Source organism: Rhinolophus sinicus, linkage group LG07, assembly GCF_036562045.2.
Source record: "Rhinolophus sinicus isolate RSC01 linkage group LG07, ASM3656204v1, whole genome shotgun sequence".
NCBI classification, from domain to species: Eukaryota; Metazoa; Chordata; class Mammalia; order Chiroptera; family Rhinolophidae; genus Rhinolophus; species Rhinolophus sinicus.
Genome location: NC_133757.1, coordinates 48,070,901 through 48,086,715, shown reverse-complemented (window position 1 = coordinate 48,086,715; position 15,815 = coordinate 48,070,901). Strand labels below are relative to the sequence as shown.

General features: G+C 51.0%; 1 protein-coding gene across 1 annotated transcript; it reads left to right on the top strand.

Moving 5' to 3' along the window:
• The first annotated feature begins 9,955 nt into the window (after positions 1-9,955).
• Positions 9,956-12,599, top strand: NODAL (nodal growth differentiation factor). The gene is made up of 2 exons (XM_019712422.2): positions 9,956-10,569; positions 12,252-12,599. Exons 1-2 carry the CDS (start codon positions 10,078-10,080, stop codon positions 12,402-12,404), a joined length of 645 nt encoding a protein of 214 aa, XP_019567981.2. The 5' UTR covers positions 9,956-10,077; the 3' UTR covers positions 12,405-12,599.
• The last annotated feature ends 3,216 nt before the right edge of the window (positions 12,600-15,815 follow it).

Here is a 15,815-nt window from a genome sequence, read left to right as displayed (position 1 = left end):
GCAAGGATCAGGAGAGAGAATGGAGGTGAGAGGCTGACATAAGGGAAGCACACAGGAGTCTCAATAACATGAATTGTGTGCCTAAAAACCACTAAGAAGGCATTCTCTTGTCAAGACATCAGCACGCCCAAACAGGTACACTGAGCATTTATCAAGGTACTAGTATGTACCCACCATAGGCTCAGGAAAGAGGTGGAAGGAAGCTGGTGACCTGCAGGGCTTACATCCTTTGGGGGGTGGCACTGGATCAAGAAGCACTTCCCCTGTGTCCTTCTTACCTCCGTGTCCCCCAGTCCAGGGACTGGCTTAAGTGTATTCATTCAACAAATATCTACTGAGTACTTGTATCAAGAACTGTGCTAAGCAGTGGGGGTTCAGTGGTGAACTGAACAGACAGGGAATCTGCCTTATAGCCCAGTGCTGGAAGAGGGGAACAAACAAAAAAATAAACAAACAGTACCAAACCAAACAAGTTAATTTCCAACCCTGGAAGTGTGGTGGAGTAAATGAACAGGGTAACGCGACCAAGTGGGGGAGGTCAATGAAGATGGGGTACGTGGGCAAAGGCCTCTCTGTGCAGGGAGCTACTAAATGACTAATTGGGATGTGGTAGTATCCAGTCTGGGTTCCAAAGTCAGAATGACTTAGGGTCCATCACAGCTTTACCACTTGCTAGGGGTTCCATCTTGGCCAAGCTGCTTAACCCCTCTGAGCCTCAGTTTCCTCACCTGTAAAATGGGAGTAAATATCCAATAGGCTTGATGGGAGGAGTACATTAGCTAATGCAAGTACATTATGGTAAGCACTTATTAAATAATAGATTATTTCTATCTCATCCAGCCTGGGCCAGGTACCCACAATCCATGGGTTAGACCCTGTAGAGAAGGACAGCGAGTGGGCCCAAACCAAACACTCCCCAGTCTATGTTTTCAAACTGACTCCAGAGTGTCTTTCTCTCATCCAACATACAGCAGGGGTCTCAAACTCACTTGTGTTTACGACCAGACAAATGGGTGCAATACGTTAGGGCATGGTGGGGACTCTGGCGCATTTTAAAGAGCAGACCCTGCCTCAAGGAAGCAGCTACTACCCAGCTTGCCATGGGGGGAATGATTGCCATGCTGACAGGAGGACCCAGACCTTTCCATTTCTCAAACGACGGGAGGAAAAACTATTTTATACAAAATCGGAAGAATGTTCAGTGTTGGTGACTTAAATAGAACCTTTTTGAAGTACTGTTGGGGACAGACAAAACACTGGGTCAGCCAAGGCTGGCTGTAGACATGGTTTGCAACCTCCCTTTACCAAGTGCCAGGCCCTCTGCTAGGCAATCTGAAGAACACAGAGTGAGGAGGGCAGTGGGCTTGCTGGTGGAAAACTCCTGGGGGCTGCAGGACCTCAACATGTCAACAAAGAATGGCTGGGATCACAGCCTGAGTGGGGAAGTGAGAAGGGGGAGAGAGACCATGTGAGGAAGGCTTGGGGGCAGAGGAGATCCTTGAGCTGGACTGTGTGAATGGAGAAGGGGCAACACAACTGTGGGCAGAAGAACATGGGGAGGCTTTGGATTTGGAGGAGGGTAGGTGTTTCCACGGGGCTGGAGTGCATGGGGTACAGGGGATGGTGGGGCAGGCTCGAGCTTCAGCTCACAGAGACCCACGTGTGCCCAGCAGAGGCACCGAGCTGGTACCTCCCAACTCTGGGTGTCGGCCTCTGAGACCAGCAGGTGGGGTAGCAGAAAGGGTCGGCAAGTACTGAAGGTGGAAGCCAGAAGGTTGTGCTTAGATCTGCTGTACCATTTCCGGGATTGCATTCATTCATTTAGGCTGAAGATCACATGTTCCGTCATAAACCAGGGGCGGGGCTTTGGAGAGGAACGAGTCAGGAGTCATCTCTGCTTCTAGGGAGCTCCAAGTTGGATGGCGGCCACTGAAGAGAGTTTGGGCAACTGCTCTACGATGCTTTACTTAGAAGAGGGCTCTGCCAAATCACTGGGGAGGTAATGATAGGTTTGTAGAGGAGGCGACTTTTAAGCTGTGTCTTGATATATGAGTAGGAGTTTCCCAGGAGGACAAAGTGGAAACAGCAGTAGGCTGCATGCGGAGATGGAGCACATGAAATACACAGGTGTGCTGGGAGCTTACTTCTGGAATAGGCAGTTCATTCAATCACTTGACAAATACTTGAGTTCCTATGTGCCAGGAGCTGGAGGCACTGAAGGCATGATAAAGCAGGTGCCCTGCACCCTCACGAAACTTATGCTGTTTAATTCCGCTGTGCCTCAGTCTCCCCATCTCTGAAATGCCTTACATACCTCACAGAGCTTCAGTGAGGGGGTGAATAGGATTACACGGTCACACATGCGTGTATTTGTGAAGACAGTGAGTGTCACATTGGCATAGAGGAAATGCTCATTAAATATGTGCAGAACTGACACGGCTTCCTGCCTTGACTCCCTGAGAATCTAGCTCTTGGAATTAACCTGCCATAGACTCACAAGAGAATCAGGTTCTTTCAATGAATGAATACACAAATGGCCAAATGCTACATGCCCTACGCACTTACACACATGTGCTACTTAGAGCACACCTGTCAAGTACACACTATTCTTTATAGTACATACTGTCCATTTTACAGAGGAGGGAGCAGAAGCTTCAAGACGCTGCGACACTGGTCTAATATGCTCAGGTCGTGATAAAGAAGTCTCCAGATTCTGTCTCCTGGCAGCCTGACCTCACAGCCCCAGCACTTACCCATGCCATGTATTGTTGCTCGTATTGTTGCTCATGTCAAGCGAGGGTCTGGACAGCCCAATGGGGAACACTCAAGAACTTCAAGGGACTTTGCTCCTCACACTCCAGCCAGCTGGGATGGCCCTCAAAGGTTATCTCTCAGGTCAGGGAAGCTGTCAGTCAGTCTGACCGTCTGGGGCAAGCGAAGCGAGAAGGTGTTATTCCCTTCCTGGGAAGAGGGAAGTTCTGGTCCTTCTTGTAAGAAATGGATCCTGGATGAACATAAGGCCCTTTAAATAAGAGAAGGATCATTGTTAGACTCTCTGCTGAGGATGTGATAGAGACTTGGGTTCTTCCAGGTGCCAGAGCAGGAAAAAGTTCAGTGATGGATGGACTTTGACAGAGTCGCTCTTGCTGGTCAGAGTAATTCCAGGCCTCCACATGGCTCTGGGCCAATACACATTAGAAATGAGCTCTGTCTGCAGCTCCCGGGCCCTGGGAAAGGCAAGACAGTTATTTGAGAGTTGTTGTTTTTAAGTCTTAATACAGGTATATGTTCACTCTCTCATCTACGGGGAAGATACAGGGCTAAAAGAACAGGCTTGGTTCACAAGCAGTCCTGCCTTCATATACTAGCTGTTTCCACTTGTAAATTTATGGCCTTGAACAAGTTACATTGTTCCCTCTGAACCTCTGGTTTCTCATCTCTGAAGTAGGGACAATGATAAAATCAATGCAATGATTAGCAGAGTGTCTATTGCATTAGGTGCTCAATAAATACTAACTATTGTTATGAGCATGTATTTTAACTGAAACATCTATTGAGCACCTACTATGTGCCACACAGTGCAAGGGAGATAGGATGAATAAAGCTTTAGCCTTAATTTCAAAAAGCTTCTGGTCCAGTAAGAGAAGTAGATACATTAACTTTTTTGCTCCTTCCCCAGTCTTGGTGGATAACACTGCTCTGTGCTGAATGTCCCTGTGTAAACAGGGACCACCAGGATTCTAGGACACATGGGGATTGGGGAGACTTGGGTTTCTGGGGGCTGACTCCTGTACCCCTGTCTAGCTATATGCACTTCCCCAGTGTTGTCATTTTTGGCTCCCACATCCTTGTCAGGGGCTCCCGTAGCACTAACCACAATCTATCATTACTTTTCCATTTATATATTCATACTCTGGGTAAGGGTGCCATTGGCATCTCTGGAGGGGTCTGATGCAGAGGGCTGGGCAACTCCCCCAAACCAGCAAGAACCCCCAGGCTGGGGAAGTTGGATGACAACCACAATAATACCCAAATGCAGAAGGCTTTACCAATACACCAGCTTTTCAAGCTTGCAAAGCATTTAGCATTCGTTTCATTTAATCTGCATGGAAGGAGGTATCTCCAGTAATATTTTATACATGAGGAAACTGAATGCAGAGAGGTGGGTTCTGAATCACCACTAGAACCCCAGCCCACGCAGGTTCTCAAAGTTGTCTGATAAGAATTACTGGGGTGTTTATTAAGTGTAGATTACTAAACCCTCTCTCCAAGTTCTAATTGTGAAGGTCTGGATTGGGTCTCAGGAATGAATACTTTAACAAACACCCCTGGTGATACTTATCTTCAGGCAAGTCCGGACACAGTGCCATTCATTGATTTTTTTTACTTATCTAAGATTCTTTGGGTCCCAAGTAGGATCCACACTGTGGGGAGAGCACGATGAACAAGACAGCTCCCAGCCTTAAGGAGGTAACAGTCGGCTGACGGAGCAGACTGTCCAGGTCCCACGGCTGGGGGTCTGTAACCCAGTCTCTCCTAGAAAGGTCCTTTCCTACTGGATGGGACTGGCTTCCACTCGGAAACAGGGCTGGAGCTTGCTGGGCCTCCTTCCACTGTCTAACACTTGCTCAGGGCTGAGCTTGTGGTTCTTTGGGGCTGGAGGCATCCTGAGAAAGAAGCAGAGGTATGCATGCATGGCACATAGTGTTTCAGACAATGCTAGCCAGCTGCTAATGTGCTTGTCAGCTAGGAAAGGATATGGGTGCAGGGAAGAAAGAACTCTTCTGTGTGGAGGAAAACAGCTGGGGCCTGAGGGGGCGCAGGGCTTGACATTTCTGTAAAGGTAATTCCAGCTCTGACCTGACTGCACCTAAAAGGGAGGCCAGGCAAGTATCCCTCTTGAGCAGACGAGGAAGGCAGGGCCCAGAGAACCGGAAGTGAGAGGTCCTGAGCTGAAGCCAAGGTCTCCTGGGGGAACCGCCAGGGCAGGCAGGGACTGCAGGGCATGAATACCATGGGCAACACCTTTTTCCTGAAGGGTGACGTGTACCTGTGAAGAGAAGAGCCTGACGCTATCACAGGCGTCCACTCGTGCACTTGTGGGGGCCAGGAGAATCACCTGTCAGCTATGCTCAGGATTCCAGCTTCAGACGAACACTCCCCTTTTCCCACGGAGAAGTCCATCCTTCATTCCAGTCACTCCCACCCTCTGTCTTCCCCAGGACAGCACTTCAATATTTGAAGCAGATCTGCGCAGGCCTTCGTCTAGGTACCTTCTTTGTTCCAGAAACTCTGAGTACCCAATAGCTCCCCAGAGCCTGGCCCTCCAGATGGGCCCTGCCAGATAAGGCCAGGGGGTGCTGCCAGAGGTCACTTGGACAGTGTCCCATGGGCCAGGCTGGGCTGAATCATCGCAGGCCAGAATGGGGCCGCACCCTGCCTGGGCACCACCAGGGGCCACCGCCATTCTCTTCGTGCTCCTTGTTGAGCCAGACAGCCATCTGGAGCCTGGAGGGACAGGAAAGGGCAGGGATCCCAGGTGAAGCAGAGTAAGGAAGCCTGACCTGGGCGTTTGTGGGCGACAAGCCTGCTCTGTCTCATAAACAAACCCTATAGTACCCAGAGGTCAGTACCCAGACCAGGCAAATAGACGGTCCCTGGACCTTAAGGCTCCGCTGGCTGGCTTTGTGGGTCTCCTCTCTATTGGCCGGCCCCCAGCAGGGGTTCCCCCGGGGTGCACCCCCCAGGGTGGGAGGCGTGTATATGATCTGAAAGCTTCCCCCAGGAAGGCAGGGCGGGGCGGGGCGGCTGCAAAGGCCCAGGATATAAGGGCGGAAGCGCCGCTCTCAGGCCCGGCCAGCCCACCATGCACGCCCACCGGCTGCCCTTCCTCCTCCTGCACGCCTGGTGGGCTCTGCTCCAGGCGGGCGCCGCCACGGTGGCCCCAGGGCCCCTACGTACGCGGGGGCAGGTCTCATCGCCGTCCCCTCTCGCGTACATGCTGAGCCTCTACCGCGAGCCGCCCCGGGCGGACATCACCCGCAGCCTACAGGCTCAAGGTAGGCTGCCCCGCCCCGCCCCGCCGCGCACCCCGGGGCACCTCAGGTCACATCCCACCTCTGAACTCCGGGAAGGCGCTGGAGCCGGACCCGGGCTGCGGCTCTGTGTTGGGACGCTGCCGTCGAGGACGTACCCACGCTCTTGGAGCGCGCGTCCGCGGTCTGGATCTGGGGGTGTCTCACGTCTGCATGGGCTCCGGCGCAGGGTTGGTAGGTAGCGGGGATTGTGGCCCTCGGGGTGTGTCCCGGACAGACCTGTGGGTGCCGGGTCTTGGTTTACAGCGGGCAGAGCGCGGTACTTTAGGTGGGCGCGTGACTGAGCCACTTCTTAGCTGTGCGGTTTTCTTAGATTACGGAATCTCGGGCGCGTCGGTTTGTGCATCTGTAAAGTAGGGATAATACTACCTCCCTTATAAATGTGTGGCGAGGGCTAGGTAGGTGACAAAGCACACACACAAAAAAACGGCTTAGCACAAGACCAGGAATAGTAATACACGATCCTTAGTATTGCTACAATGATTTTGTTTTGTCGAATTTTTTTTCTTTTCGCGAGTAAGGGTGACTAGGTCCCCGGGTCTGGCGTTGGGAGTGTCTCCAGCTGAGAGCGGGCTTTGAAACTGGCTATCAAGCATGTAACGTCAGGGATTAGACATGGGGAGTCCGGAGTTCGAGAATGGAGGTAGGCTTGGGTCCTCGAGGCCAGACTGGGGAGATGCCAGTGTCCCGGGTGACATGGCCTAGATTTGGAGAGAGTGGGGGAAGTCAGTAACTATAGTGACCTGGGAGGTTCGTCCTTGAGGACGAGGCAGCGCGTTCTGGACACAAGGCGCTGCAGGCAGGTGGGTGTTGAGCAGAGGGAGACTTTCCCGCGGGGTCCCCTTACCATGTGCAATCCACATCCTGGCGCCTGGGGTGTGAGGGGACCCCTGCCGTCCTTCGCCTCCTGCCGCCTGCCGGGGCTAGACGGCCCTCCCTGGGACTGGGGCGCAATCCACATCGGATAATCTGATCGGGCTGGTCACCCGCCGGCCCTTGTGGTCTGGGAGGTGGGGGCTTCTAGCTCCCTGGCCTGCCCAGTCTGGGGTCAGAGGGCTGGTGACCCTCTCCGGAAGGGTCATCTGGGGACCAGCCAGACTAGGGACACCAGGGGAGCAGGCCAATTTGAAAATTACTGGAGTGCTTCTCTCCTTCAGAAAGCTGCGGGGGTGGTGGTGGTGGGGAGCGTGAGGGGGTTGGGCAAAGCTGGAAGCGCTTTTCCAGTTCCCTCCCTCCTTCCGGAGAGTTCCAGATGGTTGGTGGTGATGCTTCGGTCTGGGAGTCTGGAAAACTGGGTTTTGGTCCCTCAAACCCTGCTTCCCAATTCCCCAAGTGCCCCTGGCATATCAGTTGACTTTTCTAGTTTACTCTTTTGTAAAATAGGGAAGTGGCTTTCTTTCTGCCTCATTTGTGTGTGTGTGGTAAAATATACATAACAACATCGACCATTTACCTGTTTTTGAGTGCACGGTAGCATCAAGTATCTTCACATTGCTGTGAATTGGCTTTGTTTTTTAAAAGCAGCAAGAAGAGCCTGGCTGGAGGGAGACTGAGGAGAGGGGATGACCTAAACCGGCTCTTTCCCCTTCTGGGTTTACTCGTAAGCAGCAATAGGATGGCGTGAAATGGGTGTTGGAGTCTAACCAAATTGGCTTTGCATCCCTGTCTGTCACTGTTTAACCACCTTCACCTTGGACCTTCAGTTTCCTCATCTGTGAAATGGTGATAAAGGGCAGGAAGATTTAAGGAGACGATGCTTATAGAACACTTGGCATGAGGGCAGCTGTTAATGGTAATCACCCTTGTAATTTATACTCATTAGAGTGGGCACTCAGTGTCAGGCCCACTCCGTCCTTTCCTACAGGACCCCAAACCCCAACTCACCCTCAGTACCTTGTTTGAGGGGAAGGGAACCCAAGGGCACAAGCCTAACCACTTCCTTCTTTAGAATTGGAGGTGGATCAAGATAGCACTGGAGTCTGTGTGGCCAAGTCTGTGTTCAGTGCGTGGATGGGTTTCAGGGCGTCCATGAACCCCTTCCTCATACCCACCCCCAAATCACAATTGTTGCATAAGTGGGAGATAGTTTTTTTTCTTGGGAGAACATTTTTAGCTTTCATCAGGCATCAGTGGACCCCCCCCCAAAAGATTAGACACCCCTATTTTAAGATGAACTGGAGCCAGGTTTAAGAGAAACTATCATTGCTGTGGTCCAGGGAGCCCTTGGCTTGGGGGTGCGGTTGTGGAGTCCCAGCTCTTCTAGCAGGAAGCAGTCACCTCCCTGCCCTCCGTCCAAACACACTGCCCATTCCCGTAGCAGATGTCTTTGTTCCCCTGTCCAGGTCCCTTTCTGCCTGGACACCTTTATTTCTAACTTTGGATCTGGGCGATACTGAGATGGTTCATGATGGCCAGCGTTTAGTGCATTTTGGTGGTTATACTGGGTAAAGCACGTGACACGTTAAATCACAAGACCATGTGAGGTGAATACCGTCACCATCGTCCTTTTACACAGAGGGAAACTGAGTCCCAGAGAAGGAGGTCTCAAGTAGTGACCTACCCAGTGTTAAACGGCAAGTGACAGAATTTGAACCATCACCGGAGGCAACAGGACCCCTGCTCGTAACCACTGACCTGGAAATGCCTTCCTGCAAAAGGCCATTTGTGGCTCCTTGAGATAATATGTTAACTCCTGGTGCATGTGGCTAGGAGTTGCTACATGTCCCACCTAATCCCCAGGTGGCCAGGTGGTGCTGCCATGGGCAATGTCAAATGTCAGCCTCCTCCCCACACTTTTGGGGGGAGTTGCTAGTCAGGGGCCGGTTATTGCCCCCTGCAGGTGCTAATGAGGAGGGAAGTGGAAATTAAGTGAAAAGGAGTAGCTAGAGATGGGTTGGTAGAAACTGCCAGAAACTGAGGCTGGGAATTGCCTCTTCTAATATAAGCAGTATTTCCCAGAAAACTTCCCTGACTGTCTGACCAAACATGCTCTGTGACACAATAGGAACACACAAAAACCAAGCAAAAAACTGTTCTAGTATCTGTCTAGAATGGACCTAAATTGGAGATCATCCTCCAGGACCTATGCACAAAAGGGTTACTGTTTTTATTTCTAATGAATAACCCCAGACTTTTATTTAGCAATAAACCTTCAAACCTCTTTATTTCCCTGGGTTCTCTATTAACACAGAGATGGGTAGGGCATTACTATTCTCATTGCAAAAAATAAGAAACTGGGCTGGAAAAAAGTTCAAGATCACTTTTAGGTGACCTGAAAATCCACAAATCCATGCCATTCCCAGACATCAGACCAAATTAGTCCAGGACTAAAACTAATGGAAGGTGTTTCCCATTCCTTTTCATCCAGTTGGGGCTTAGTTATCTTGGATGTGTGGAGCAGGGCTCTGTGTGCGTGTGTGTAGAGGGAAGGGGAGGTGAACTCACCCAGTTTTTACCAATTATTCTCTGCCTGTGGGCTGTCTCAACGGGGAGTGGCAGAACAATGATTTGGGCTTTTTAGTTGGGCAAATCCAGGTTTATCTTGGCTTTGCCACCTTCTAAGAATGACACCTTGCGCAGGTAACGTAACCTCTCTGAGCCTCAGTTTTCCTCATCTCTAAAATGAACTCCGGAACGTCCAACTCATAGGGTTGGGGTGAAGCTTTAGAGAGATGATTCATGTGAAGTGAAAGGTCACACGTGAGCTATGGTTGGTACACGACTGAGGCCACAGGAAGTCCTCACCCTGCTTCCTTCCTGTTTTTTTTCCCACCCAGATGTGGAGGTGGATGGGCAGAACTGGACCTTTGCTTTCGACTTTTCCTTCCTAAACCAAGAAGAGGACCTGGAGTGGGCTGAGCTCCGGCTGCAGCTGTCCAGCCCTGTGGACCTTCTCCCAGATGTCCCGCTCTCCATTGAGATTTTCCACCAGCCAAAGCTGGAGGCGGATCAGGACCCAGCTCACTGCCTAGAACGTCTTCAGATGGAACTGTTCACTGTCACTCTGTCCCAGGTGACTTTTTCCTCGGGCAGCATGGTCCTGGAGGTGACCAGGCCACTCTCCAAGTGGCTGAAGCACCCTGGGAAGCTGGAGGAGCAGATGTCCAGTTTGGCTAGAGAGTGTTGGCAGCGGCCTCCCACACCACCTGTCACCGACGTGCTCCTCCTGCTGTATTCCAACCTCCCCCCCGAGCAGAGGCGGCTGGGTGGCTCCACTTTGCTGTGGGAAGCTGAGAGCTCCTGGCGGGTCCAGGAGGGACAGCTCTCCCGGGAGAGAGGCAGGAGGCACCCTCGACATCACTTGCCAGACAGAAGCCAACTGTGTCGAAAGGTCAAGTTCCAGGTGGATTTCAACCTGATCGGATGGGGTGCCTGGATCATCTACCCCAAGCAGTACAATGCCTATCGCTGCGAGGGCGAGTGTCCTAACCCTGTGGGGGAGGAGTTCCACCCGACCAACCACGCATACATCCAGGTGTGATGCCAAGGCCTGGGGGAGGGCAGGCAGGACACTGGGAGGGAGAAGTGGCTGGGCTGCCAGAGCTGGGGCACAGCACTCCAGCTGGGCTACTAAATTCCACTTCATTCATGCCCAGTGATTCAGGCACCTGCAGTGTGCCAGGTCATGTGCTAAGTCCTAAGGATATAGATGACCAATGACAGCATCCTCAGAAAGCCTACATGGAGTCATGCCCTGCTGGGTAGCCTTGAACGTGATGCTTTCCTGGGACCTTTTCCTTGTCTTTCATAAAATTAGGGGTGAAGGGTGTAGACTGGAGTGTCTCAGCTCCTTCTCAGCTCTGACATTATAGGAAAGGAAGTTCAGAATCTGGAGTTTGGGGATAGACAGGCTTGGATTTGATTCCTACTTATTAGCTGTGCAATATTGATCAAGTTGCTTACTTTTTCAGCCTGTCTTCCCATCTGTCAAATGGGGAGAGCAATGCCATATTTCATAGGGCGGTTGTAGGGTTAAATGGGATGATATGTATACCTTAAGTATAGTAGTTGGCAGATAACTACTATATCTACCTGATATATAGATAACTACTGTATCAGGCATGTTTGATGTTATCATTAGAAGTCTGCGATTCACTGATGAAGTGGGGGCCATGTTTATAGGGGCAGGGTTGATATAATACTGTTCCAGCCACTGTACTTTTGCTGCCTAAAACAGGAATTGGACACCAATTTTGCGGGAGTTAGATAAGGCTCGAGCCTACCACCAGGTGCCACTAACCAGCCTAAGGTCCAGAAGGAGGTGGAGGGAGAGGAATGGAAGGAGAATGACAGCGACAAAGTAAAGAATAGAGGCTACTGTGGTGGCCCTGATACGATAGGTAGCCCTGCCCTGCTCTCAAAGGTCATATGGGACCGACGTATCTTTATTTACTCCAAGAAGCCTAGAATCTCTTGGAGCTGTAGTACATCTTCCCAGCCAAGCCTCAGGCGGGGTTCAGAGACTCTGGGGAGCATGTGAGCTGAGCTCACACAAGGGAGGCACTAGTGTTTGGGCAGTGTGTATGGATGGAGGGCCAGGAGATTACGCCCTAGAGGACCTGTCCTGGGCAAAGGCCTCCTGCGCCTCTTCCAGGCCCCACTTGGTGCCACCAACCTACCTGTAGCACAATCAGAGGGAACCACAGAGATCCAGATAGGCCCGGTTGCCAGCTCTGATGCTGTAATCAGAAAAGACGTCGCTGGACCACAGGGACACGGCCCTAGAATGCCAAGGGGTAGTTACCTTTTCTCTGTTTGCCCTTCTCTGGGCAACAAAGCAAATCCTACAAAAATTTCTGCATGACTCTTTTCGGCCTCTTATTTCTGGAACTAAACCAGGAGTTTCTTGGAATATTTTATAAACTGGTGTTTACTCTAGATTAGAACCCTAGAACAGGAGTTACCTACGGCTCTACCCACATACAGCATTTAGAATCTTCTGTGCAGACGATGGTTTATAAAAGAGAAAGTTATTTTACAGGTTAGCGTTGATGATGTATTGGCATGCTGATTCCTTTATGAACACAATTCTTTTCTATTTTTGCACCCAGAAACGGATTTGAAGTCTCTGTAACTTTTTCACCCTTTCCCCAGAAATGACACTGTTTTGATCTGACCAGTGGCCTGTGAACTGACCCCCTCTCTTCCCTTTCACAGAGTCTGCTAAAACGGTACCAGCCACACCGAGTCCCTTCTACCTGCTGCGCCCCAGTGAAGACCAAGCCACTGAGCATGCTGTACGTGGACAATGGCAGAGTCCTTCTAGACCATCATAAGGATATGATCGTGGAAGAGTGTGGGTGCCTTTGAGGAGATCTGGAGGGGTGCTGGATTTGCCGGTGCCCTGGAAGGTCGGGAAGCTCCTGGAAGACAAGATAAGCATCCAATCCAATGAGGAGAAACAGAGGGGAAAAGTTGCTCTGTCCACCAGAACTGAGAAGGGCCGCCCACCCTGTAATGAAGGCGTGTGGAGTCGGGCTACACACAGGCCGCTGTCAGGAGAGGGAGGCGGAAGCCAGGGAAGTGGCCTTGCTGCGTTTTCTCTTTACCCAACAGCCAGTGGCGAGTAAAAGCACTAGTGGAAGAGTTCTTTACCTGACTGTTTTTTAACCAGCGAATCCCCGGAAATTGTATGTAAAAGTTGGGGCGTATGTGCATTTATTTTTGAGGTGGGACAAAGTTGTCTATAACTTTTATGTATTCTCGAAAGTGGTCTTTGACACACACACGATTAAGCATCACTGTTAAATGAGTAACGGTTGGCTCTCTTTGCCTCAGGTGGGGTTAGGGGGCCCCCACATCTTTCTGGCTGGCCAGTGGCAATCTGTTGGCCTTATGCTGGGCTCCCTGGAGTGCATCTCTGCTAATGAGTTGTACAAACAATAAAGCCACTGTATAGTCCTCCGAGGCCATCTGGTGCCTTTGAAGGGAGAAGCAGGAACTCATCCAAGAGGACTGGCCATACTGGACTATAGAAACTGGGGCCCTCAGACCCCCCCCCCCCCGTTAGTCGGCTTTGGCAGACACAGTCCGAGTCTATTCAGGTTGGTGACAGTTCACCTCTGTCTCTCAATGTGTGCTATTCCTGAGGCCCCTGAGCTTCCTATCCAGCAGAGGTAAAGGCTCTGTCCTGAGTGGGTTCTGGTCACAGCTCAGCCACAGAATTTGTGACCTCAGGTGAGTGATGCACTGCTCAGCCTCATGCTGTGACATGAAAGCAGGTGGATCCTAGTGCATTCCTGTTAAATGTCCGTTGGCAGGCCCTGAAGAGCCATGACCTTTAGCCGTGGACTGTCCTCTGTGCTCCATCCCCATCTCCACATAAAACCTGCTAAGCCCAGGCCTTGCCATATGCCCTTTATCTAACCTTTAACCGCTCTTCTGTCGCTCAGGGTTCTAACAGTGGCTTAATTTCAGGTTCCTCAGAGCAGGACAGCAAAAGGAACTCAAGTTTTCATATAGGAAGCTCTCCCACCAAACACACAGGTCTTCACCTTCTGGATGAAAAGACCCCAAAGGCAGCGATTATGCATTTCTCTTACCAGCTGACCTCGTTGAGCTAACAGGGGCTGTATTTTCTTGTTTGGCAGGGCTAGGGGGCCATTTCGTTGGGAGTGTGAGTCCATAATAAATCTATCCCTGCTTTCCCAAGAAGCCCACTGACGTATGCCCCAGCCTTAGGGAAATGCTTGCAGGCATGTGGAGACCCTTGCCGAGTTTAGATATGACTCAATTGCAGCCTTGGTTGAGTCACGGTAGTAATCCTGGCCCAGGCAGGGTTGGCTAGAAAGCTAGGCCCGCGCGTGAGAAACCTCAATGCCTTGATTCAGCAACAAAGCTGATGCAGCTGCTCATTTCCTGGAGTAGAAATAGACCTGCCCTAACCCCAATTCAGAATCACGATAGGATTCTGCATCTGACTCTACTCAGAAGACAGTGGAGCTGGGGAGGCCTTGTGAGGTCAGCTTTTGTCCCATCTTCTCTCCTAAACAAGGCCCCGGAGACCTGGTAGCCTGACCACACAGCTAGGAGTGGCAGGGCCAAGAGCTGAGCTCCGGCCTCTGGAGCCCCAGGGGCATCGTCTTTAGTAGCAAGCATCTAGAGGTCTTTGCTCCCCTAGATTTGGATAAAGACATTCGAATCCCAATTCCACTGCCAAATTCAATTTCTTGGGAGAGAAAATCCCATCCCAGGGCTTCAAGGCATCTTCTTTACTAAGTAGGTGCCCAATAGTTCTGCTATGGCTGGGGCCAAAAGAAGTGAGAGGCCAAACTATGTGATTACAGCTGTGCGAGTGTTCAGTTAGCAGCAATACTGGCTCAGGAAACAAACCTCACTGATGATGAGGCATTGCCTCCTATCAAGCATAAGTCGCAGGCCCAAAGGAGTGAAGCTACATTTTGCTGACTCCTGCTGAAAGCTAAGTGTTTGGTTTGTCACCAGCAGGGGCATTCTGCTGCCTGGCCAGAGGTATTTGGGACTGAGGGTAGCGACAGCTCCATGTTCTGGACCCCGTGCGGCTTTCCGAGTCAGAAAAAAATACTGTCTCCGAGACCTGAGTCCTTCCCTAACCTGGGGACTAGGAAGGGGCTTTCCTAGAATAGTCAGAGGTATTTTCACTTGCTCTGAAGGCAAAGGTCTACTACTACTCTTCCTATAGCAGTGCCACGTCACAGGCTGCGTGGGAAACATCAGATGCCTTCCTCTCCTTGGCTGGGGAAGTGGGCAGGTCTGGCAGTAGGTAGGAGTGCAGGAAAGACGATGTAAGATGGGAGAAGCAGAAACACAGGACACAAGATTTGGGAAGTGGTTATGACTCACACAGCACGTCAGGGGTTTAGTCTCTATCTTATAAAGCCTCTCCTTTTAGCAGCAAAACCATTACCCCTTTATCCTAAGTTGTCTTTGAAGTTAATATCCTACTTGCCTTTGGGGCAGAGTAAAGGATGCGTGCAAGTGATTTCAAAATGATTTGGCCCCTTCTTCCCTGAGATTCTTTAGTCACTCTGGAGTTTTGCCCACCAGGTGCTCGCTGCAGCTGGTAAGACTGCACCGCTCCCAAACTTGCACTCTGCGGAAACGGAGACCCAGCTGACCAACCTCTGGTTGTCACACCAGCTGAGCTTTGCTTGAGTCCAATGTACCAGGAACCACATTTTCCCCATGATCTTACATGACTGAACCTCCCAACACCCTAGCAAAGACAACTCTATTTGAGAGGAAATCGAGTGACTCCTGTGGGCAGGAATGCAGATATTTCACAGCACAGCTGGAATCCAGCCTTACTCCCAAGATTGTGCCCTAAGCCTCCAGGCTGTCCTGACAGCAACACCTCCCGAGCCGTTTTCTTCTGTGGACGTTTCTGTGGATGAAAACCATGAAGGGACAGAATTCTTGTTCTCAATACTAATACGTACACCTCACTGGGTTAGTAATAGCAGTTATCCGATGCTCGTGCAGTGCAGCCTTGTTTAAGACATCAGATACGATGGGTTTCTAACAAGTACTACTAAGGGACAGAGGCAGGGAAAGCTGTTTGGGCTTCAAGGCTGGTACCTAGTGGGCCTTCCTGGGTGCATCCAGCCCCAGCACGTACATGCTCACCTCCAAGCTCCTGAGGGAAGGGACACATCACCTCCTTGCACATCCAGGGCCAGATGGACAAAGGAACTGCTAAGTGTTGAGAAGAACCCACACATGAAGTGGCCAAATGCCTGTGCC